This window comes from Oncorhynchus clarkii, chromosome 24 (genome assembly GCF_045791955.1).
Source record: "Oncorhynchus clarkii lewisi isolate Uvic-CL-2024 chromosome 24, UVic_Ocla_1.0, whole genome shotgun sequence".
Lineage (NCBI taxonomy): Eukaryota > Metazoa > Chordata > Actinopteri > Salmoniformes > Salmonidae > Oncorhynchus > Oncorhynchus clarkii.
Window position 1 is genome coordinate 1390554 of NC_092170.1, and position 25599 is coordinate 1416152.

A 25599-nucleotide genomic window follows, 5' to 3' on the forward strand; every position below is an offset into this window, starting at 1 on the left:
GTATGGACGTCGCTTTGTGCATGGGGGCATTGTCATACTGAAACAGGAAAGGGCTATCCCTAAACTGATGTCACAATGTTGGAAGCACAGAATCATCTAGAATGTCATTGTATGCTGTAGATTTCCGTTCACTAAGGGGCTTAGCCCGAACCATGAAAAACAACCCCAGACCAGTATTCCTCCTTCACTAAACTTTAAAGTTGGCACTATGCATTCGGGCAGGTAGTGTTCTCCTGGCATCCGCCAAACCCAGAGTCGTCTGATGGACTGTCAGATGGTAAAGCGTGAGTCATCATTTAAAAGAAGAAAGCTCCAGAGTCCAATAATCTTTGTTATCTTCAACCTAGCCATGAATGAGGAAGTTATTTATATTTGCCTGTGTAAATCAATTGTTAAATAAACACTATGTGGGTGGGTACGTCTGTCAGTGCTTGTGTATGTGGTATGTTATAACCTGAGAAGGTTAATTAAACACAGGGATTTGGATCTATCCCCTGGCGCTCCTGTATTTAGACTGCTGCTCTGTTCTGAGTGGGAGTTGTCTGGCTCAGTTCACGGCTACTCATAAGATGGCCATGCTACAAAGAACCGGGTAGTCACTAAATTACCTAAATTACCATCATAATGATTGGACCAAGGCGCAGCATGCGTAGAGTTCCACATATTTTAATGAATCGAAACTCACCAAACAAAACAATAAAGCACAAACGAACCGTAACGCTAACAGTGCTACTAGGCAACTAAACATAGTCAAGATGACACCCACCTCAGGGTGAGTGCGGGGAGGAGGCACAGGACGTACTGGACTGTGGAGGTGCACTGGAGGTCTAGAGCATAGAGCTGGCACAACCTGGCCTGGCTGGATGCTCACTTTAGCCCGGCAAGTGCGGGGCGCTGGCACAGGACGCACTGGGCTGTGAAGGCGCACTGGCGACAGTGCGTAGAACCGACGCAGGATATCATGGACCGAGGAGGCACACTGGAGACCAGGAGTGCTGAGCCGGCACATCCCGTCCTGGCTGGATGCTCATTTTCGCACGGCAAGTGCGGAGAGCTGGCACCGAGCGCACTGGGCTGTGACTGCTCACTGGAGACACAGTGCATATCACCGCATAACATGGTGCCTGAACGGTCACACGCTTCTCAAAGCGAGTGCGGGGAGTTGGCGCTGGTCTGGAACTTGGCTCCGCCAACCACCCCGTGCCCCCCCAAATTTTTGTGGGGGGGGGGCTGCCTCTCGTGGTTGCGTCTTGGTTGCGAACCCCGGAGTCGTCGTTGATCGTCCTTCGCTTCCTCCGTCTGCTTCCCCGGCAGGCTTTCATACCTCTCCAATATTTACTTTCAAGTCCAGGCTATTCTCTCCTCAACCTCCTCCATAGACCAGGATGCCATCTCCTCCCGAGCACGCTGCTTGGTCCAGTTGTGGTGGGATCTTCTGTCACGTTCGTCATAATGATTGGACCAAGGCGCAGCGTGCGTAGTGTTCCACATATTTTAATAAATCAAAACTCACCAAATAAAACAATAAAGCACAACCGAACCATGCCGCTAACAGTGCTATTGGCAACATAACATAGTCAAGATCCCACGAATCACAATGGGGAAAATGGCTACCTAAATATGATCCCCAATCAGAGACAATGATAAACAGCTGTCTCTGATTGGGAACCATACCAGGCCAACATAAACCATTAATCACCTAGATGACCCACCCTAGTCACTATCATGCTCCAACCAACAGAGAATAAACAGCTCTCTATGGTCAGGGCGTGACACCATACTACAAAGAACAGAAATGACTATCATCATTTCACCAAGCACATCAAGATCAGGTCGTACTCACACATACGCCTGTGTTCTGTGTTCCATCACCAAACATACACACACCTTAGTGTGGGAAGAGAGGGTAATGCATTGTGACGGAATGGCAGAGATGAGAAACCGCAGGGGGGTGTCTCTCCCTTTTCCTTTCTCCTCCCTTTCTCCCTCGCTCTCATGGGTGGCTTGTTGGTTTTCTCTAATACATTCCTTCATTCTAAGACGTGTACGTATGTCACTGAAGTCCTGTCACTTCTCTGCACTGCTTACTCTCTATTTCATCTGGTGAAAGCGCAACTTATTATTTTTATTTCTCTCCTACTATTACTGGTGCTAACTCTCCTTTCTTCCTTCTCCATGCAGATGTCCAGCTACAAGCGTGCAACATTTGAGGAGGAGGCGACAGACAACCCAGCTGATGGGAGCATGTCTCCGGACAGTGTGGAGGTCAGTCTGAGCTCAGTGGTTGATGTGAGGGGAGGGGGGCAGAGGTCAATGGAAATGGAGGAGGCTCCACACAGTGTCAGTCTGTTATTAGAGTGAAGTTGAACTAGATGTGGATCCTGGGTCCATTTAGCATTTTCCCCACTAATGGTTAAGGTACCTAGGGGGTACTTCACCCCAGAGCATTATTACACCGAATCTGGGTTTAAGCTGCTGTTAGATTAGCCCAACGATCAGAAACAGAAAGTATGAAAGTATGATTTTTATTTTATTTAGCAGACAATGGATTTGTCATGCCTTTCTCTCGCGTTCTCTTGCATTTGGTCGAAGCATTGCAAATTTATCTGAGGATAGGCTGTCTTTTGTAATGTCATCATAAACTGTCTGAACTAAATGTAATCGTACAGTACTGATTTTAGAGAGAACTTTATTCTAGATGTCTGAAGACAAATGTGAAGAAAGTTCACCCGATTATCGCTGCTGATAAACAGTAGTAGTACATTACCTTTAGACATGTAATGTGTGCAGAGCCTGTGGAACAGTGGTAACGCTCCTGGCTATTCACAGAAATTGACATTAAGGGTTGCCCTATTGTCTGGAGCAATTGAACCGAGCAGTTGCGCAAGTTGAGCCTGCTCTGTGGTTTTCACATTGGGCAGATAATAAAAAAAAAGTGAAAACCAGACAGCGAAGAATTCCAATAGCCTAAAACTATTCCTCTCCATTGTTTAAGATAGACAATTTATGGCAGTTGGGCAAGATGAGCCTGCTCCGAGAATTGTTTTACTGAACAACCAAAATACAAACAATTCCAGAACTCTTCTATCTAATTCCTATGTGTAGGTGAATACACTGAGTATACAAAACATCAAGAACACCTGCTCTTTCCATGACAAGGTGAATCAAATAAAATTTTATTTGTCACATGCGCCAAATACAACAGACCTTACAGTGAACTGCTTCCTTACAATCCATGAACCAACAATGCAGTTTTAAGAAAAATAACTGTTCGGTAAAAAATAGATAAATAAGACATAAAAATAAAAATAACAAATAATTAAAGAGCAGCAGTAAAATAACTGTAGCGAGGCTATATACATGGGGTACCGGTACAGAGTCAATGTGCGGGGGCACAGGTTAGTCGAGGTAATTGAGGTAATACTGTATGTACATGAAGGTAGAGTTAAAGTGACTATGCGTAGATAATAACCAGAGAGTAGCACATCTGGTTGCACATTCTGGTAGAAATTAGGTAAAAAGGATTCCCATTTTAAGATTCCCTACATTAAAGTTCCCGGCCACTAGGAGCACCGGCCTCTGGATGAGCGTTTTCCTGTTTTCTTATGGCCTTATACAGCTCATTGAGTGTGGACTTAGTGCCAGCATCACTTTGTGGTGGTAAATAGACAGCTACAGAAAATATAGATCAAATCTCTCTTGGTAAATAGTGTGGTCTACTGCTTATCATGAGATACTCTAACTCAGGCGAGCAAAACCTCGAGACTTCCTTAATATTAGATTTTGTGCACCAGCTGTTGTTTACAAATATACACAGACCGCCACCCCTTGTCTTACCGGAGGCAGCTGTTCTATCTTGCCGATGCAGCGTAAACCCCATAAGTTGTATTTTATCCATGCCATTGTTCAGCCACAACACTATGAAATAAAATATGTTACAGTTTTTATTATCCCGTTGGTAGGATATTCGTGATCGTAGCTTGTTTATTTTGTTATCCAATGATTGTACGTTGGCTAGTAGGACTGACGGTAGAGGCAGATTACCCACTCGCCGTCAGATCCTTACAAGGCACCCTGACCTACGTCCTATATCTCTGTCTCTTTCTCATGCGAATGACGGGATTCTGGCCTTGTCGGTTGTCTGAAATAATTCCTTTGCGTCCTATTCGTTAAAGAAAAAATCTTCAACCAGTTACGAGGTAAGTAATCGCTATCCTGATATCCAGAAGCTCTTTTCGGTCATAAGAGATGGTGACATAAACATTATGTACAAAAGATGTTACAAATAATGAGAAAAAACACACAATAGAACAATTGGGAGCCCATAAAACGGCAGCAATCTCCTCCGGCGCCATTCAGTCCAATCCAGGTGAAAGCTATGTTCCCTTATTGATGTCAGTTGTTAAATCCACTTCAATCAGTTTAGATGAAAGGGAGGAGACATGTTTGCCCTATTGGGAATTGCCTTTCAAACTTAAATGTCAATCCCTGAGTCACATATAATACCCCCATTTTACATTTAAATTTGATTTTTTTTGTCATTTAGCAGACACTCTTATTCTGAGCGACTTACAGTTAGTGCATTCATCTTAAGACGGTTAGGTGGGACAACTACATATCTCATAGTAATTACATTATTTAAAAAAAAGCTATCAGCAAATTCAGTTCTAGTAATTTAATTTATTTTTTTAATCCCCACCTGAGACCGGGGTTCAATCCCCACATCCTCCCTTCCTAAGTGCAAAACAATGTCCTCTAAAAAAAAAAACTTTTGACATTTTCTTAAACTACACTAAATTGATACTTCATAGTAGTCCCTCATGAAAGACTGACTGCCAAATCGAGAGCTGGCCTGTGCTCTTGCAAAATTGTATTCTCGGTTCCGAGATGAACTTTATAGTGATATTTCATTCATTAGAAAAGTCGCTCGGAAAGAGGAATGGAGGGTTAAAAATATATATACAGTACATTTGGAAATTATTCAGACCTCTTTTTCCACATTTTGTTATGTTACAGTCATATTCTGAAATGGATTAAAATTAAAATGGATTAAAAAAAAATTCTCCAAATGTATTACAATTTAAAACAGAAATACATTATTTATTTAAGTATTCAGACACTTTTCTATGGGACTCTAAATTAGGATCAAGTGCATTCTGTTTCCATTGATCATCCTTGAGATATTTTTGCAACTTGATTGGAGTCCACCTGTGGTAAATTCAATTGATTGGACATGATTTGGAAAGGCACACACCTGTCTATATAAGCAGTGCTGTAAAGTATGTTGTAAATGACTATTGTAGCTGGAAACGGCTGATTTGTTATGGAATATCTACAGTTGAAGTCAGAAGTTTACATTCACCTTAGCCAAATACATTTAAACTCAGTTTTTCACAGTTCCTGACATTTAATCCAATTACAAATTCCCTGTCTTAGGTCAGTTAGGATCACCACTTTGTTTTAAGAATGTGAAATGTCAGAATAATAGTAGAGAATGATTTATTTAAGCTTTTATTTCTTTCATCACATTCCCAGTGGGTCAGAAGTTTACATACAATGCTACCATATACTAATTGAGTGTATTTCAATTGTTTAACTTGGGTCAAACATTTTGGGTAGCCTTCCACAAGCTTCCCACAATAAGTTGGGTGAATTTTGGCCCATTCCTCCTGACAGAGCTGGTGTAACTGAGTCAGGTTTGTAAGGCCTCCTTGCACGCAAACGGTTTTTCAGGTCTGCCGACAACATTTCTATAGGGTTGAGGTCAGGGCTTTGTGATGGCCACTCCAATACCTTGACTTTGCTGTCCTTAAGCCATTTTGCCACACCTTTGGAAGTATGCTTGAGGTCATTGTCCATTTGGAAGACCCATGTGCGACCAAGCTTTAACTTCCTGACTGATGTCTTGAGATGTTGCTTTAATATATCCACATAATTTTCTTCCCTCATGATGCCATCTATTTTGTGAAGTGCACCAGTCCCTCCTGCAGCAAAGCACCCCCACAACATGATGCTGCCACCCCCATGCTTCATGGTTGGGATGGTGTTCTTCGGCTTGCAATCCTCCCCCTTTTTCCTCCAAACATAGCGAAGGTCATTATGGCCAAACAGTTCTAATTTCGTTTCATCAAACCAGAGGACATTTCTCCAAAAAGTACGATCTTTGTCCCCATTTGCAGTAGTCTGGCTATTTTATGGTGGATTTGGAGCAGTGGCTTCTTCCTTGCTGAGCAGCATTTCAGGTTCTGTCGTGATATAAAACTAATTTTACTGTGGATATAGATACGTTTGTACCTGTTTCCTCCAGCATTCCTCACAAGGTCCTTTGCTGTTGTTCAGGGATTGATTAGCACTTTTCACACCAAAGTACATTAATCTCTAGGAGACAGAACACGTCTCCTTCCTGAGCGGTATGATGGCTGAGTGGTCCCATGGTGTTTATACTTGTGTACTATTGTTTGTACAGGTGAACATGGTACATTCAGGCGTTTGGAAATTGCTCCCAAGGATGAACCAGACTTGTGGAGGTCTACAATTTTTTTTCTAAGGTCTTGGCTGATTTCTTTTGATTTTCCCATGATGTCAAGCAAAGAGGCACTGAGTTTGAAGGTAGGCCTTGAAATACATCCCCAGGTAGACCTCCAATTGACTCAAATTATGTCAATTAGCCTATCAGAAGCTTCTAAAGCCATGATCTCATTTTCTGGAATTTTCCAAGCTGTTTAAATGCACAGTCAACTCAGTGAATGTAAACTTCTGACCCACTGGAATTGTGGTACAGTGAATTATAAGTGAAATACTCGGTCTGTAAACAATGGTTGGAAAAATGACTTGTGTATTGCACTAAGTACATGTCCTAAGCGACTTGCCAAAACTATAGTTTGTTAACAAGAAATGTGTGGAGTGGTTGAAAAAGGAGTTTTATTGACTCCAACCTAAGTGTATGTTAACTCCCGACTTCAACTGTACATAGGCGTACAGTTGTTCCAATAGAATGTTGTGTTAGCTAATCCAAGTTTATCATTTTAAAAGGCTAATTGATCATTAGAAAACCCTTTTGCAATTATGTTAGCACATCTGAAAACTGTGGTGCTGACTAAAGAAGCAATAAAACGTGCCTTCTTTAGACGAGTTGAGTATCTGGAGCATCAGCATCTGTGGGTTCGATTATAGGCTTAAAATGGCCAGAAACAAAGAACTTTCTTCTGAAACTCGTCAGTCTATTATTGTTCTGAGAATTTAAGGCTATTCCATGTGAGAAATTGCCAAGAAACTGAAGATCTCGTGTACTGTGTACTACTCCCTTCACAGAACAGCGCAAACTGTCTCTAACCAGAATAGAAAGAGGAGTTGGAGGCCCCGGTGCTCAACTGAACAACTGGGAGCTTCATTAAATAGTACCCGCAAAACACCAGTCTCAACGTCAACAGTGAAGGGGCGACTACGGGATGCTGGCCTTCTAGGCAGAGTTGCAAAGAAAAAGCCATATCTCAGACTGCCCAATAAGAAGAGAAGATTAAGATGGGCAAAAGAACCCAGACACTGGTCAGAGGAACTCTGCCTAAAAGGCCAGCATCCCGGAATAGTCTCTTTTTAATAAAAATTTAACTAGGCAGGTCAGTTAAGAACAAATTCTTATTTACAATGACGGCCTACCGGGGAACAGTGGGTTGACTGCCTTGTCCAGTGGCAGAACAACAGATTTTTACCTTGTCAGCTCTGGGATTTGAGCATTAGGCTACATGCCGCCCAATTAAGGGGTATTGTGTGTGGATTGATGAGGGTGAAAAAAACTATTTTATCCATTTTAGAATAAGACTTGAACGTAACAAAATGTGGAAGAAGTCAAGGGGCCAGAATACTTTCCCAAATGCACTGGATATATTTATTTAGACAGTATGCAAATCAGAAGGGGATACAGGCAGGTGGGTAAAAAACTGTGGGAAGGGATTGAACCCCGGTCTCCGATAGGGAGATTTGGATATATGACGTGCTGGGAGTGTTAGAACTTCACTACAGCTCTGCAAGAATGGAAGCCCTCTTGACTATGTCTGTGATACATGTGATGTCATCCCATCCTCTCTTCTGTCTCTGGCTCATGTGTTTCCACAGGTTGGCTTTCGGAAGGGCGGCATCCAGCTCCTTGGTCCCATGGGCAGGAGGACTCAAATGGAGGTAGTGCTGGCTGGTGTGCTGCTCTGCTCTCTCCTCGCCCTGTTCGGATGTGCTGTCACGCTGGGCATGCGCTACAACACAGGCGAGGCCTTTGGTTACATGCACGGACACAGGCGCGCAAGCACACACACAAGCACTCAAGTGTTATGTCTTATAATAAGGCTTATAATATGTTATTGTCTCTCTGTATCAACATTTCAGCTGGCTGGTGTTTAGCAGTATCATTATGAGTGATTATTAAGACATTATGGAGTCATACATGCTTGTGACAAAAGTCTTGTGAACTTGCATTATAACCACATCATAAAGCATTATACTGTACCAGCAGGCTTTATAAAGCATTATAGAATTCAGTTTTTCTACCTTGAAACCAGACCCAGCGCGAAGCCTGTGTCTGACTGAGGCCTGTATTACGGTGGCCAGTAAGATCGTAGAGGCCCTGGACCGCAGCGCTGACCCCTGCCATGACTTCTACCAGTACGCCTGCGGGGGCTGGGTACGCAAGAACCCCCTCCCTGATGGACGCTCTCGCTGGAGCACCTTCAACAGCATCTGGGACCAGAACCAGGCTCTCCTCAAACACCTGCTGGGTGAGTTGTTTGTACACAATTCCATGACCTTGTTGACAGTGTTGGGAGTGTGTTGTCAATTTGTTATTTTTTTTATTTTTTATTTAACTAGGCAAGTCAGTTAAAAACAATTATTATTTACAATGACGGACTACTCCGGCCAAACCCGAATGACGCTGGGCCAATCGTACGCCACCCTATGGGACTCCCAATCACAGCCGGTTGTGATACAGCCTGGAATTGAACCAGGGTGTCTGTAGTGACACCTCAAGCACTGAGATGCAGTGCCTTAGACTTCTGCGCCACTCAGGAGCCCAAATCTGTTAACAGTGTTGACAGTTTTGTATGGTGGAAGTGTTGACAGGCCTGGTTCTAGTTTATTTGCTGGTCTGTTCAGGTCAGCATATAGAGTCTGTGCCCAGATCTGTTGAGGCTGTATGGCCAAACACTAGACAGCACAAACAGGTCTTGGACCAGGCCCTGCAAGATTTAATAATGGCCCACCCAATCAAGCTGGCTTAAAATATATTTAATACAATTTTAAAATGAACTTGATTTGTTGGTTGTATTGTCTCCTGACTCATCAGAACGGTTGAAAATGCAGTAGGAGGTTCCTGAGATCTAATTGGTTACATCGCAATCATATGGTAAATCAGAAGCCTACAGTCAAAATCTGCAATTTTGACAGCGAGTTGTGACTGTCAGTGAGAAGCATCTAAAATAACCCTAGACCTATGGCAACATTTAAAAGTTAAATCGCATAAACAGAAAAGTCACATATATTCTGAATGATCCTTTCTAATTATTTTTAAAAGAATAGTGTACACTAAAGAAATCCTGTTGTTTTTACAGTATCATACTGGCAGCCAGTAGTTTATTCCCATTAGTAGGCTACACCAGGACGAATCTCTTTGCACTAGTGGAGAGTGTCAACCATACCCCTGGTGAGTGTATAAGGACACAAGGCGAGACCCAAATGCAGACACAGGCAGCAGATGGTTGAGCACCAATATTTATTAATCCAAGGGGTAGGCAAAAGGGGACAGTCAAGAGTTCATAAACCGGGTCCAAAACAGTACCAGATGAAAGGCAGTCTCAAGGGCAGGCCAGGCAAGGGTTCAGTGACCACATCAGAGTCCAAACAGTAGAAGGGGATAGGCAGGCTTGAAAACAGAACAGGCAGAGTGGTCAAGCAGAAGGGTACGGAGTCAGGACAGGCAAGGGTCGAAACCAGGAGGACTAGAACCAACAGAGACTGGGAAAAATAGGAGCAAGGAAAACTGTTGGTTGACTTGGCAAACAAGACAAACTGGCACAGAGAGACAGGAAACACAGGGATATATACACCGGGGATAATAAGTGACACCTGGAGGGGGTGGAGACTATCACAAGGACAGGTGAAACAGATCAGGGTGTGATAGAGTGCGCATACCGTCTTTATCATTGGATGAGTCAGTCACTGGAACGTTTAGAACAATAATTTCCTCATATTGTATAATATGTATCTCCCTTTTTTGTAGCCCTAGATTAGATTCATTCAAGACAAGGTCATTTTTATTGATCTCAGTTTGTCAGTATCAGCAGAGAAGGACCATGCTGTTATTTTTGTAGAATGCCTATTATTAAAGATTCTGATAGTGTCTCCAGACATGTAAAGTGACGTAGAATTGCACGAAATGTGTTTATAAAAGCCACATTTTTTCCCGAATCCTCCTAAAACTGTTTGCCTCCTCTGTTTTCCTCGCTGCTTCCCCGAACATGGAACTCACGCACCGCCTATGACGTTGTGTAGCCTATTTCATTATGTTTGTTTACTGTCAGACTCGGACAGTCAGCCTGTTTCTTTCCGTGGTGTTGACAGTAATTATAACTTGTGTAGTTGCGCTGCCTACTTGGCAATAGGCCTAATAACAGGCTTGTTTCCCAAGGGAACTCTGTGGTCACATTTATCCTGTGTTATGTGTTAAATTATGCAATGTGATTGCACAAATCTTCACTTAAATATGTCAGGGTATTTTTGCTGGAAAATTGTTGTCCCAGTCACTTTTACTCATGCCCAGCCACACAGCAATTTCAGCCTACACCAAAAAAATCTAATCAAATTGATTTGGACCAGGCTAGTCAGCATCTACAGTGCTGTGTGGTTTTTGAGGCCAGCTGAATCAGCTTGTCTTGCTAAGTGGGCAGACCAGGGATGTGTCCCAAATGGCACCCTATTCCCTTTATAGTGCACTACTTTTTACCAGGGCCCTTGTGCACTATGAAGGGAATAGAGTTCCAATGAAAGGAATAGAGTGCCATTTGGGACAGAACCCAGACCTGGGGCTGAGGGCCCCAGGTCAGTGCAGTTCTGGTAAATACCTTGCTGCTTCCGTTGCATGCAGAACTTTATACTCCATCGAATTAAAACTATTCAGTACTGGGATGCCAGTCTCACTCCATAATATACCAGAGGTTACTGTGACCCTGTTTGTTCAGCCCTACTTTTTTATTTTTATTTTATTTCACCTTTATTTAACCAGGTAGGCTAGTTGAGAACAAGTTCTCATTTGTAACTGCGACCTGGCCAAGATAAAGCGTAGTAATTCGAAACATAAAACAACACAGAGTTACACATGGAATATACAAAACATACAGTCAATAATACAGTAGAACAAAAGAGAACAAGCAATGCAGGTGTAGAAGCTTTACGTAGCAGAGACTTGTAGATAACCTGTAGCCAGTGGGTTTGGCGATGAGCAGTATGAAGCGAGTGCCAACCAACGAGAGCGTACAGGTCGCAATGGTGGGTAGTGTATGGGGCTTTGGTGACAAAACGGATGGCACTGTGATAGACTGCATCCAGTTTGTTGAGTAGAGTGTTGGAGGCTATTTTATAGATGACATCACCAAAGTCGAGGACGGGACGGGAGAGCCACTAAAGCTTAAAGAGCAAGTGTTTAAGTGTGTGTGTGTATGTTTGTATGTGCATGCGTGTATGTGCGTATGCTTGTGTGCGTGTACCAGAGGTTACTGTGACCCTGTTTGTTCCCCTTTAGCTGCCCTACTAGCAGGAAAGCCACTGAAGCTTAATGAGGGAGTGTGTATGTATGTGTGTGTGTACGTGCATGTGTGTATACTTGTTTGTGCTTGTGTGTATACAGTTAACAATATTATGCTTGTCCGAATGGGATTGTGTTAGCAATTCAGAAGAGAGATATGGCTTTCTCCCAGTAGTCTGTTTTGATGCAACTTGTCAACGGTGTCTTTTTGTTCAACCATACAGAGAAAAATCAAACAGGACTAAATTAACAGTGCGCTGGTGTAGAATTACTCCTCATCAACAACAGTCAGGAAGCAGTGCCAGTCTAAGGTCGTGTTCCAAATTGCTCCCTATTTAGTGCACTACTTTTGAATAGGGTGCCATTTGGGATGTAACCTGAGATGTCTTCTCAGTAAAGTGTGTGTTGTCCTCTCGGTAAAGTGTGTGCGCGTGCTTGCGCGTATGTGCATGCGTGCGTATGCATGTGCTTGGGTGAGTGCACGCGCATGCTTGCATACCTGTGTGTGTATGTTCTGCTGCTAATTTACTGGCGGAATATTCCAGCTCTGAGTCATTTAATTTAATTATGTCTGCAACCATCCGTGTGAGATGGACCAGAGCATCCTTTGAGGTCACACCATTTTAAAAAATGGTTTTGTATTGTTGACAAAAGGGCATGAGTTCTGTATGATAACTAGTTGATCTGTTCTGCAGCATTGGCCGGTCATGTAACATCCAAGATGGCGTAGCAGTCAGACGTCTTTTGTTTTCATCTTGTCCCATATACTGTATATATCTTTATATATATAATTTTATATATTGTTTGTTGGCATATATTTCTTCATATTTTTCTTAACCCCAACTTCAACATACTCTCCTGCAACCCGCCTCACCCAATGTGGTATGGATCTGCTATTTTCTTTACCTCAGAACCGGAAACCCCAGCAGAAGCTAGCCAGCTAACTAAGTACTAGCTAGTAGTAAGCTAGCCCCTGCTAGCGGTCATCAGCTAACCTCTAGCCAGGACAACTCCTGCCAGTCTGTACAGCGAGTCTCAACCAAGAGCTTACCGGACTCCTTTTTCTCCATATCACCGGATTCCTACCGCAAGCTCTGAACCTCTTCACCTGGATCACCGTGGCTTGCTAGCTGCTATCCAATTGGCTTCTCCTGCTAATGTCTATGTCCCGAAGTGAGCACCAATTAGCCTGGAGCTAGCCTATGCTACGCCCATATCCCGGCTAGCTGAAGAGGACCCTTTGCCACTCCTTGAGCTACAATACCTATTTTGCCAATTGGCCTGGACGCCTTTTATTGCTGTTACGGAGCCCCGCCGATCCAACTTGTCTGGACTACCAAAGTAATCCGCCCTAGGTTTTTTTAAAACTGGCTCCTTCATCACGACATCCCCTGAATGCCCATTTGCTAGCCGCGGACCGCTAACTATCTAGAGCATACCGGACTGTTAGCTGTAGTGGTCTATCAGTCAATTTCTTGGGCTACTATTCCTATTTTGCCAATTGGCCTGGACCCTTTCACTGCACGGACACCTGCTGATCCAGCACGACTGGTCTGCCGACATAACCGCATGAGGGGGCTACAGCAACAGACATCTTCCGTCGCGACGTCCCTCTAAGGCCCTTCTGCTAGCCCCGGCACGCTGGCTGTCTGAATCGCCGTGTCTCCAGCCCGTCCAGCTACTCATTGGACCCTATGATCACTCGAGTATGCATGCCTAATGTCAATATGCCTTTTCCATTGCTGTTTCGGTTAGTGATTATTGTCTTATTTCACTGTAGAGCCTCCAGCCCTGCTCAATATGCCTCAGCTAACCCTCTTGTCCCACCATCCACACTTGCTGTGACCTCACTTGGTTTAATTGATGTCTCTAGAGACAAAACCTCTCTCACCGTCTCTCAATGCCTAGGTTTACCTCCACTGTATTCACATCCTACCATACCTTTGTCTGTACATTATGCATATAATATATATCATACTGCGCCCAGAAATCTGCTCCTTTTACTCTCTGTCCCGAACGTACTAGACGACCAGCTCTTTTAGCCTTTAGCCGTACCCTTATCCTACTCCACCTCTGCTCCTTTGGTCATGTAGAGGTTAATCCAGGCCCTGCAGTGCCTAGCTCCACTCCCATTCCCCAGGCACTCTCATTTGTTGACTTCTGTAACTGTAAAAGCCTTGATTTCATGCATGTTAACATTAGAAGCCTCCTCCCTAAGTTTGTTTTATTCACTGCTTTAGCACACCTAGCTGTGTCTGAATCCTGGCTTAGGAAGGCCACCAAAAACCCTGAAATGTCCATCCCGAACTATAACCTTTTCTGACTAGATAGAACTGCCAAAGGGGTGGAGTTGCAATCTATTGCAGAGATAGCCTGCAGAGTTCTGTCTTACTATCGAGGTCTGTGCGAAAACAATTTCAGCTTCTACTTTTAAAAATCCACCTTTCCAGAAACAAGTCTCTCACCATTGCCACTTGCACCATATGTGAATTGATTGCCCCCGTCTATCTTCAGAGCTCGTGCTGTTAGGTGACCTAAACATGCTTCACACCCCAGCCATCCTACAATCTAAGCTTGATGCCCTCAATCTCACACAAATTATCAATGAACCTACCAGGTACAAACCCAAATCTGAAACACAGGCAACCTCATAGATATCATCCTAACCAACCTGCCCTCCAAATACACCTCTGCTGTCTTCAACCAGGATTTCAGCGATCACTGCCTCATTGCTTGTGTCCGTAATGGGTCTGCAGTCAAACGACCACCTCTCATCACTGGCAAACGCTCCCTAAAACACTTCAGCGTGCAGGCCTTTCTAATCGACCTGGCCCGGGTATCCTGGAAGGATATTGACCTCATTCCGTCAGTAGAAGATGCCTGGTTATTCTTTAAAAGTGCTTTCCTCACAATCTTAAATAAGCATGCCGCATTCAAAAAATGTAGAACCAGGAACAGATTTAGCCAGTGTTTCACTTCAGTGGCGTACTGCATTAGCTTCATATAGCCCCCGCGATATGCAACTTTTCAGGGAAGTTAGGAACCAATATACATAGGCAGTTAGGAAAGCAAAGGCTAGCTTTTTCAAACAGAAATTTGCATCCTGCACTACAAACTCCAAAAAGTTCTGGGACACTGTAAAGTCCATGGAGAATAAGAGAACCTCCTCCCAGCTGCCCACTGCACTGAGGCTTGGAAACACGGTCACCACAGATAATTCCACAATAATTGAGAATTTCAAAAAGCATTTCTCTATGGATGGCCATGCTTTCCACCTGGCCACCCCTGCCCTGGTCAACAGCCCTGCGCCCCCCACAGCAACTTGCCCAAACCTCCCCAATTTCTCCTTCACCCAAATCCAGACAGCTGATGTTCTGAATGAGCTGAAAAATCAGCAGGGCTAGACAATCTGGACTATCTCTTTCTAAATCTGGACTCTCTCTTTCTAAAATTATTAATTATTTCTAAAATGACACAATTTTTGCAACCCCTATTACTGGCCTGTTCAACCTCTCCTTAATATCATCTGAGATCCCCAAAGATTGGAAAGCTGCCGCGGTCATCCCCCTATTGAAGAGACACTCTAGACCCAAACTGCTACAGACATATATCTATCCTACCCTGCCTTTCTAAGTTCTTCGAAAGCCAAGTTAACAAACAGATCACCGACCATTTCGAATCCCACCGTACCTTCTCAGCTGTGCAATCTGGTTTCTGAGCTGGTCATGGGTGCACCTCAGCCACGCTCAAGGTCCTAAACGATATCATAACCTCCATCGATAAGAGACAATACTGTGCAGCTGTATTCATCAACCTGGTCAAGGCTTTCGACTCTGTCAATCACCACATTCTTAATGACATACTCAACAGCCTTGGTTTCTCAAATGACTGCCTCGCCTGGTTCACCAACTACTTCTCAGACAGAGTGTGTCAAATCGGAGGGCCTGTTGTCCGGACCCCTGGCAGTCTCTATGGCGGTGCCACAGGGTTCAATTCTCCGGCCGACTCTTTTCTCTGTATACATCAATGATGTCGCTCTTGCTGCTGGTGATTCTCTGATCCACCTCTACGCAGACGACACCATTCTGTATACCTCTGGCCCTTCTTTGGACACTGTGTTATCTAACCTCCAGACAAGCTTCAATGCCATAAAACTCTCCTTCCGTTGCCTCCAACTGCTCTTAAATGCAAGCAAAACTAAATGCTCTTCAACCAATCGCTGCCCACACCTGCCCGCCCGTCCAGCATCACTACTCTGGACGGTTCTGACTTAGAATATGTGGACAACTACAAATACCTAGGTGTCTGGTTAGACTGTAAACTCTCCTTCCAGACTCACATTAAGCATCTCCAATCCAAAATTAAATCTAGAATCGGCTTCCTACTTCGCAACAAAGCATCCTTTACTCATGCTGCCAAACTTACCCTCGTAAAACTGACTATACTGTCGATCCTTGACTATGGCGATGTCATTTACAAAATAGCCTCAAACACTCTACTCAGCAAATTGGATGCAGTCTATCACAGTGCCATCCGTTTTGTCACAAAAGCCCCATATACTACCCACCACTGCGACCTGTATGCTGTCATTGGCTGTCCCTCTCTTCACATTCGTCGCCAAACCCACTGGCTTCAGGTCATCTATAAGTCTTTGCTAGGTAAAGCCCCACCTTATCTCAGCTCACTGGTGACCATAGCAGCACCCAACCGTAGCACGGGCTCCAGCAGGTATATTTCACTGGTCACCCCCAAAGCTAATTCCTCCTTTCTTTCCATTTCTCTGTTGCTAATGACTGGAACGAATTGCAAAAATCATTGAAGCTGGAGACCCATATCTCCCTCACTAACATTAAGCACCAGCTGTCAGAGCATGTACAGATGCAGAGCTCACAGATCACTGCACCTGTACATAGCCTATCCAACTACATCATCCCCATACTGTTATTTTTTATTTTTATTTTGCTCCTTTGCACCCCAATATCTCTAGTTGCACATTCATCTTTTGCACATCTTTCACTCCAGTGTTTAATTGCTAAATTGTAATTATTTTGCCACTATGGCCTATTTATTGCCTACCTCCCTTATCTTACCTCATTTGCACACACTGTATATAGACTTTTTCTCTATTGTGTTATTGACTGTATGTTTGTTTATTCCATGTGTACCTCTTTGTTGTTGTTTGTGTCGCACTGCTTTTCTTTATCTTGGCCAGGTCGCAGTTGTAAATGAGAACTTGTTCACAACTAGCCTACCTGGTTAAATAAAGGTGAAATAAAATAAATAAATACAAATATTTCAGCAGCATGTGCGTTGCCATGGCAGTGGTGCTTCAGAGCGAATGACGATATGCGCTGTGGAGATGGAGACGAGCATGTGACTAAATAAACTATCCTACCACATCCTGTCTTCGATCTCCTCCTCTCATTCTCTTAACACCTTTCCTCGTGTTTTTTACTCACTTGTTTCACATCTACATTGCCCCTGTTGGTAGCACTCTAAAGCTTTCTGCTTCAAACCCCTAACTTCCTGTGTCTCTCCCCCATCTTTCTTGTTCTCTCCCTCTGCCTCTCTGTCTTGTTCCCTCTCTCTCTCTGACTCTCTCCCATCTCGCTCTTTCTCTCTCTCCCTCTATGTCCGTATCTCCATTTCCTTCTCTATGGATCTTCAGTGTTTATTTTTTCCATTGATAAGGCTGCACACTAAAAACAAATGTTTCTATATAGTGACAAATAAGGGTATTTGGCTTGTAACCATAGCAGATCCTTTTTGGTGCTATATGGAACCTTTTTTTGAAGGTTCTATAAATAACCATGCTCATAAGGTTCTAAATGGTTTAATAGCCATATTATATTGTTACAATTCCATAGGTTTCATTATTATGTTTATTAACCAGCTGAATCAGGTGTGCTAGCTCTGGAACGTCTGGGGGTCCCTGAGGAGAGAATTGAGAGCTACTGACTTAGTCAACCTTTCGAAATTAACACAAGGCCATATGTGAGTCGTTCACAAGACACCATCACGGGCCATAGTCATACACTGTATGTATGTGTGTATGTGCATGTGTGTGTCCCAACCGGCCCACAGCGGTCATGGTCCAATCCCCCAGCTCCCTAACTGTCAGAACAGTCAGCCATGGTTCAACAGCGGTTTAACTGTCCATGACGTCCTGTTATTTGCTTCTGTCCTCATCAGCTGTCATGGTAAATCACTTGCACTGTAAAAAATTTTTTTTAAGTTGTTTTAATTAATTTTTATTTAGTAACTGGTTCCAAAGCCTTTTTCAGTTTACTTAACTTTTCGGTCATTGTTACCTGAACTTAAACATTTTTGTTGGCCCAAACTTAGTGCAAAATAGTGCGTTTAATATACAATGTTTTGAACTTACATTTTTGACACTTTGACATAGTGAGCATGATCATTGAGCATGATCATTTATTAAGTCGTTATTATTCAGCCTGCCCTCACCTGGGATTGGAATTTAGCATTCCAATATTCTTGCTACGCCAGTATTACTGTGTCTATTACTTATTTTACCTGAATTTCTACACTTTGCACTTCAAAGTAAGTCTCAGGTCTGTTAAAAGTACACTCAAGAAAAACTATTTTATTTATCATAGTGATAAAGGAGTAACATTAAAGCAGAACCCTAAAATAAGTCAATCAAATCAATTATGAGAGACATGGTTACTGGCACAGACATGGTTGAATAGCAGGAAGATCAGATCAAATCCCAGATAAGGACATGTTGAATAATAATTACTCTGTGCATTCTCATTTATAATGTCAGCATGTGTCAAATATGCATGTTGAAAACATTGTATTGTAAATGCACTGTGGTTGTCCCTATCAATTTTTTCTCAAAACCTAAATTTTCTCAAGTTGGAGCTAAGTTTGGGCCAACTAAACATTTTAAGTTCAGTTAACACTTTGAAGTTGAATAAACTTAACAAGGCTGTGGAACCAGTTACTAAATAAATATTAGTTGAATCAACTAGATATTTTTTTTTACAGTGTATAATAGAAGGAAATGACAGGTCTTGTCTCTGCCTCACACAATCACATTAGACTCTGTTCTCCTCCTCCTCATCCATATTTTCCTCTTACCCCCCCCCCCCCCCCTCTCCCCCTACTTCTTTAGAGAATGGCACATTCAACTCCAGCAGCGACGCCGAGAAGAAGACCCAGTTCTACTACCTGTCCTGCCTCAACGAGCAGCACATCGAGGAGGTGGGAGCCATGCCACTCATTGACCTCATTGCAAAGGTCAGCTTGATTTGCTCTCTGGGGCCTGCTGGGTAGGCAGAGTTTGCGCTTCAGACACATGAAATGGTTCAAATTTGCTCTCTGGGCCTGGCGGAGTTCTACCTTCAGAGACATGAAATGGTTCAAAATGGGAGCACGTTGCCTTCCCGGCGCTAATGCTACTGTTATCAAGTTCACCTACTGCCAACAGCGCGAAACAAATAAAAAAACAGGAATGCAAGGCTTTATTGTTTTGATTTTTACGGAAAGGTTTGGTGAACGACTAGGAATGCGTTAGAGATTGACCTAGGCCTTGCCTACACCAATCCAGTGCTTTTACATTTGTGGGGAGTAGTGAACAAGAGCACACTTCAGGTGGAAGGAGATATTATTGGGACACAACCAACCACGCACTCCATGTAGCCTTGGAACGGCTGGGAGTTAGGGTTAGTAATGAGCGATGAACCAACATTTTAGTTCTGTTTTTTTCTGAACCCAATGCACCATTTCTCCAGAGAGAAATTAAAGTCATCCATGAGATAAATCTAGTCAATAACTATTTGAGATGCTGGGCTGAAGGGAATTGTAGTTTTCAATAAGCAAATAAACGTGGTAATTAACTACTATGAAGCTCAGAGATGAATACACTTTTATGCCAGCTACATTCTACATTCGGTTAGATACACATAGACCGCATGAGAGAGGAATGTACACAACACAACAATTAGAGAGAGGGATAGATTATGCCTCATCTACTTTGAAGAACTAGTAAAATGATTGTCAGACAGTTCTGCAGCTTGCTTAGACAGACTAGCCTAGATAAATAGGATGACTAAAGACATTACAGTATGGGGAGCACAGAGATAACATTGTCTGTCTGTTTGGCTTCTACTGCCTGAGCAGAGATGAGATGATGACAAGGAAAGTTAAATAATAAAGTCATCAAATAAAACTAAGTAATATACACAACTGAAATCAGTTTCTATTTTTTATTGATGTCTACCCATTGTGTACCTGACAGAGACAATGGAATATTTCATGTTTTGGCAATTGAATGTTCACTATTTTTGGCTTTGGAATTGTCATTAAAAATCATGATTAAAAAAAGTTATAAAAATCAAAAACGTGATAAACATTTTTTAAAGAAGAAAGGAATGAAGAAAGAAATAGCTATAAATTCACTGTCTCCTTTGTAATCTGCCTTTTGATGAGAACTGAAGTGATGAACTGGCTGGCTGCTGAGAAGCAGCTTGAAGTACCGGACCTTCTGTCTCCTGTCTTATTTCTACCAGGTAGAAGGGAGATGGGAAATTGAAGAACACAAGTTGTAGAAATAGGACTGTGTGAGATTGATGTGTGTGTGTGTGTGTGTGTGTGTGCATGCCTCCTTGCCTGCGTGTGTGCTGTCAGCAGCAATCCATCCCATCCATCAATCCATATCTGTTTGTCAGTTATGATTTGAAGAATTAGCTGGGCTGGACTTTTTCACTTTTCCAGTCTTGTGCTACTGCGTCATGTCCTTGTTCCAAACTCTTTTTAGGATGGGCCTTGAAAAAAATCGCACCCCATCCTGTTACTCACATTCTGTGACAAGACCCCATTTATCTGACTATACGAAATTTAATATGTGTGTTTTTGTTTTGTCTTTAAATTGACAAGTGGTGCCATTAATCGGAAGAAAATGCTATACTATACTGTAGAGATAAATCAAAATGCTTCAGGGTATAGATCTAGGATCAACTTCCCTTCCCCAATCCTGACCTTAAGCATTAGTGGGGGAAATGCAAAACTGACCCAAAAACTTATACCAATAAAAATAATAATAAATGTATCTCTGTCTGAGCTTGTCGTCCCTCTGTTTTGTCTGTGTGTGTGTGTGTGTGTATCTATGTGTGTGTGTGTGTGTATGTATGTGTGTGTTTGCAGACAGGGGGCTGGAACATAACGGGGCCCTGGGAGAAGGACAACTTTATGGAGGTGCTGAAGACCGTGTCGGGCCCCTACCGTGCCCAGCCCTTCTTCACCATCGGAGTCAGCGTGGACCCCAAGAACTCCAACAGTAACGTCATTCAGGTCAGCTGCTCTGGCTCTGGGTCTTTTGAAATGAAAATACATGTACTAGCACACACACATAAACACATAGGCATGCATAGGACACAGACAGACCCACAGACACATTTAATATTTTTTATAAGGTGGTTCCCCTGTTGCTCTTTCCTGAGTCATAAACTAAACTGTCGAGATTCATTTGTTTTAGAAGCGACATATATGCACATCTAATATTTTTTTTTAAATATATTGTCGAATATGATAGTGAATGGACTCTGCACACTGCAATTCATTCTCCATTATGATTAGTGTGTTTGCTCACCTGTTCATACATTTCCGCCAGGTGGACCAATCAGGGCTGTTCCTCCCCTCGCGGGACTATTACCTCAACAAGACAGCCAATGAAAAGGTGAGTCAAGTTTGGGTCTGGCTGGAGGGGGTGAGCTGGGTGCGGGCCAGCCAGCTGGGTGCGGGTCTTTTCCTACCTCTGGCTGTCAACATGAGGTACCGTAATAAATTAACATATATTAATGTCACAGGAGGCTGCTGAGGGGAGGACGGCTCATAATAACGTCTGGAATGGCAAAAATGGAATGGCATCAAACATGGAAACCATGTGTGTAATGTGTTGGTTAACATTCCGTTGATTCCATTCCAGCCATTACTATGAGCCTGTCCTCCCCAATCAAGGTGCCACCGGCCGCCTGTGATTACTGTAAAATACACACCTTTATTATTCCAAGCGTTGGGAATTTAGTTTGGCATTTCAAGCTTCACATCATTAAAACACAAAATATAATGTCGTACTGTCTGCAGAAGATGGCGGCTTCCTCTCCTGCTGTATCTGCACAGGCTTCCGTGGCGGGGGTAGCTCGCATCATCCATTACCTGTTTATCTAAATGTTGACGTGCATATTGTTGTTCCATTCTACTTTCCCCTCCACATAGCCTGTCACAAATCGCTCTGAAACATACCAGGTATATTTTACCATAACTGTCAGAGAATACTAGGTCACTTTACAACGAACTAGAAAGACTGAAACCTTCCACAGAAATAAATCCAGCAGCAGGTATTTCATTTTGATAGCTCTCATTCTCTTGTGACTGTACCACACCAGTGTAGAGCCAACTTTGACTAACCAATGGTGTTTCACTAGGAAAAAACTCTGGGCCCTAGTTATAGTCACTGTAGTCAGAGTTTTTTCTGATCAGGTCAGGTGGTCAAGAAAAACTCCTGGCCCTACTCTAGTCTGGAGCATTACCCGGGGGTGGCCAACCCTCCTCTTGGAGACCAACTAGATGTGCAGTCTTTTGTTCCAGACCTACTATAGCACTTGTGATTCAGCTAATCAAGGTCCTAAGGCAGCAGCTGATTAGAATCAGGTGTGTTAACACTAATTAGAGCAGGGCTATAACAAAATCCAGGTGAAGGGTTTGCAATGGAAAACAAAAAAGGGCATTTATGATGGTACCTACCCTTTTTACTCTGTTTCTGACCGTTGTCTTACATTTGGTGGTGACTGAACACGACCCTGAGCTTATCCTGTATCCATTCCCAGGTGTTGAAGGCGTATCTGGACTACATGGTGGAGCTGAGCCTGCTGTTGGGGGGGGATAAGAACTCCACACAAAGCCAGATGCAGCAGATCCTGGACTTTGAAACAGCGCTCGCCAACATCACAGTACCGCAGGACGAACGTCGAGATGAGGAGAAGATCTACCACAAGATCACCATCGCCGAGCTGCAGGTGTGTGTGCGTCTGTCGGGTGGGGGTTACAAAGAGAGAGCAAGTGGGCTTCCATGTGCATGCAGTTGCTTGGACGTGAGTATGTGTTAAGACTTCTATGAATGGTGGGTGGAGGAGTCAAGCGCAGAGAGCAGTAGTTCCGTACGTGGATCTTTTATTCCAATGACAGCGGCAAAACGGACATGCACAACACAAGGGCGCATGAAACAACCCGTCCAAATAAACAGGACTAAAACTGTCCGGAAAAATAGAGATCACAATAATCAACCAACACCATAAAACAGAGAACAAGCCCACACAATAACCAGCGGGCCTAGTGCCCTTAAATAGCCTACAAACAAAACTAAACCCAAAACAGGTGTAACCAATTAGACCCAACTAACAGAAACAAAAGGAAAGGGAATCGATGGCAGCTAGTAGGCCGGCGACGACGACCGCCGAGTGCCGCCCGAACAGGAAAAGGCACCATCTTCGGCGGTATTCGTGACAGTATGTATGAGAGAGAGAAAGGGCAAGAGAGGTACATATGTGAGGTGGATTTTTTTGTTAGGCTTTAAAGCCTCTCAGAGTTAATTCTTATTCAATTACAGTCTGCTCCCACTTTTTCTCCTGCCTCCATTAGTGTCAAAACATGCATGGCTTTTTCTCGCAGCCTCTCCCACACCAACTCACCACTACCATTTGAAACCCTGAGCCTCTTCACACCTTTGTCTGTGTTTTATCCCTCCTAAGAGGACTATTCTACTCTGCATCTCCTGCAGTCCTCTTTTTTGTTTGTGAATGTTCCCCTGGTTGCCAAGGTGACTGTTGCTAAGCCCTTCTATCTTCACGGTAGCAGCAGATCTCGTGAGCGAGATCGTGAAGGGAATGCAAGTGGTTGGAGGACATCGAGAAGCCTTTTGTCAACAAACAGAGATGGTTCTCTGTTTCATAGGAATTGAATGTCAGCATTTGTAGGATGGGTTGAATCTGTGAAATGGGTAGATTGTGTATACCACCGACCATCTGAATGTAATTGCTCTAGAAAATCAGTGTTAACCTTAAGCTTGCAAAAACAGTCGTGTTGATGAGGCATGACTTTGAATGGTAATGCCATAGATCATTTGTTCTGTTTCTAGTGGTTCTAAACACTAGATTATTACGCTAAAACTCAAGGGTCATGTTCATTAGGCACCAAACAGAAGCAAATGGTTTGAAGCAGGGAAGGACTAGCTGTCATTGTCTGTTGCAAAATGTTTTCTGTGCTGAACATGACCCTGCTCCCAATGACCCCTTAAATGGTGAGTAAGCGATCGATGAGCAAAGCTTTTAATGATGACACGACGGGCCCCTAACATTTTCTACTACATCTCTGGAATACATAGGCATACCATAAAGGAATGGGAGCTACTATGATCCTATCCTTACTAGTGTTGCACGTTACACCGACACGTCAGTACTTGAAAAACAGTTCAGTACTATAGAGTTTTCAAATGTGTCTTACGTTTGAAAATCAACTAAATGTTATTTGTCACATACACATGGTTAGCATATGTTAATGCAAGTGTAGCGAAATGCTTGTGCTTCTAGTTCCGACATATAAAACACAGGGAATTCACACTTTGTCTGCATATAGGCCTTTAAGAAAAGTGAGATTTAGAGAGTGAAAACAGAATAAAAAAAAAAGATCAGTCGTTCTCTCCACTTTCTTTTTTTTGCCGTGGCACGAGTATTAGGGCTGTGGCGATCATGAAAATTTGTCAGCTGGTAAATGACATAACTTAATAACTGCTGGTCTCATGGTTATTGATCATAATTAACAAACACGTTTAGCATCTCCGGGCTTCTACTTGTACCCTACAAGCCACTGATGCAGACCTTTTGGAACATCTACATTTTAAAAAGTCTAATAAATCCCTTTTAATATAGCCTACACCATCACAATAAATCCATTATTTATTTTAGGCAGGTCTAAAGAATAATTTGAAGAAAATGTAGCCTATTTCAGAAGAACAGAATAGTATATTCTGAGTTGTCATAATGTTCAGAACCAGATTATCACTGTTTCAGGTAAGACCCAAATGCAAACTATGTCGCAGTAACAATGTTTATTACAGCAACAGAGGCAGGCAAATGACAGGTCAAGGCAGACAGGGGTTGATAATCCAGAGTAGTGGGGCAAACGTACAGGATGGCAGGCAGGCTCAGGACAGGCAGAAAATGTCAAAACCAGGAACAATCAAGAGACAGGAACAGAGGGAAAAACAAAACAAACTGGCAACGGACAGCACAGGTATAAAAACACAGGGGATAATAGGGAAGATGGGTGACACCTGGAGAGGGTAGAGACAATCACAAAGACAGGTGAAACAGATCAGGGTGTGACACTGATCTGGCTATGTCATATGCCTGCGGGCTCCACTAGTTAATTTAGCAGACAATAGTTTCTTATTCGCGTGCCATTATTTATAGTACAAAGAGTACAATTGAACATGGCTGAATAAAATGGAAAGGATATTTTCCCAAAACAATTTCCGAGGTAGTGCGCACATTCAGTGTGGTTAATAGCATCTCTGGTACAATTGGTAAAACGCAGTTGATTATAATAAATATAATTAATCCAGTCCACGTTCTTATTGAGAATAGACCACCTGGAAATGCTTAACTCTAACGGGCCGCCCCCAGGTGGTGAGGGTAGGCAACAACATCTCCTCCCCGCTGATCCTCAACACTGGGGCCCCACAAGGTTGCGTTCTGAGCCCTCTCCTGTACTCCCTGTTCACCCACGACTGCGTG

General features: G+C 43.1%; 1 protein-coding gene across 8 annotated transcripts in view; it reads left to right on the forward strand.

Annotated features, from left to right (window-relative positions):
- Nucleotides 1-25599, forward strand: part of LOC139382490 (endothelin-converting enzyme 2-like) — a 130044-nt gene that overhangs the window by 77387 nt on the left and 27058 nt on the right. For 6 of the 8 annotated variants that reach the window (XM_071126566.1, XM_071126567.1, XM_071126569.1 and 3 more), the window contains 7 exons: nt 2182-2265; nt 8113-8257; nt 8550-8765; nt 18924-19048; nt 20954-21100; nt 21420-21485; nt 22636-22824. In XM_071126566.1, the coding sequence (XP_070982667.1) occupies nt 2182-2265; nt 8113-8257; nt 8550-8765; nt 18924-19048; nt 20954-21100; nt 21420-21485; nt 22636-22824 (972 nt within the window). The remainder of the gene's footprint in view (nt 1-2181; nt 2266-8112; nt 8258-8549; nt 8766-18923; nt 19049-20953; nt 21101-21419; nt 21486-22635; nt 22825-25599) is intronic. The other 2 variants (XM_071126573.1, XM_071126574.1) reach the window with 1 other exon arrangement.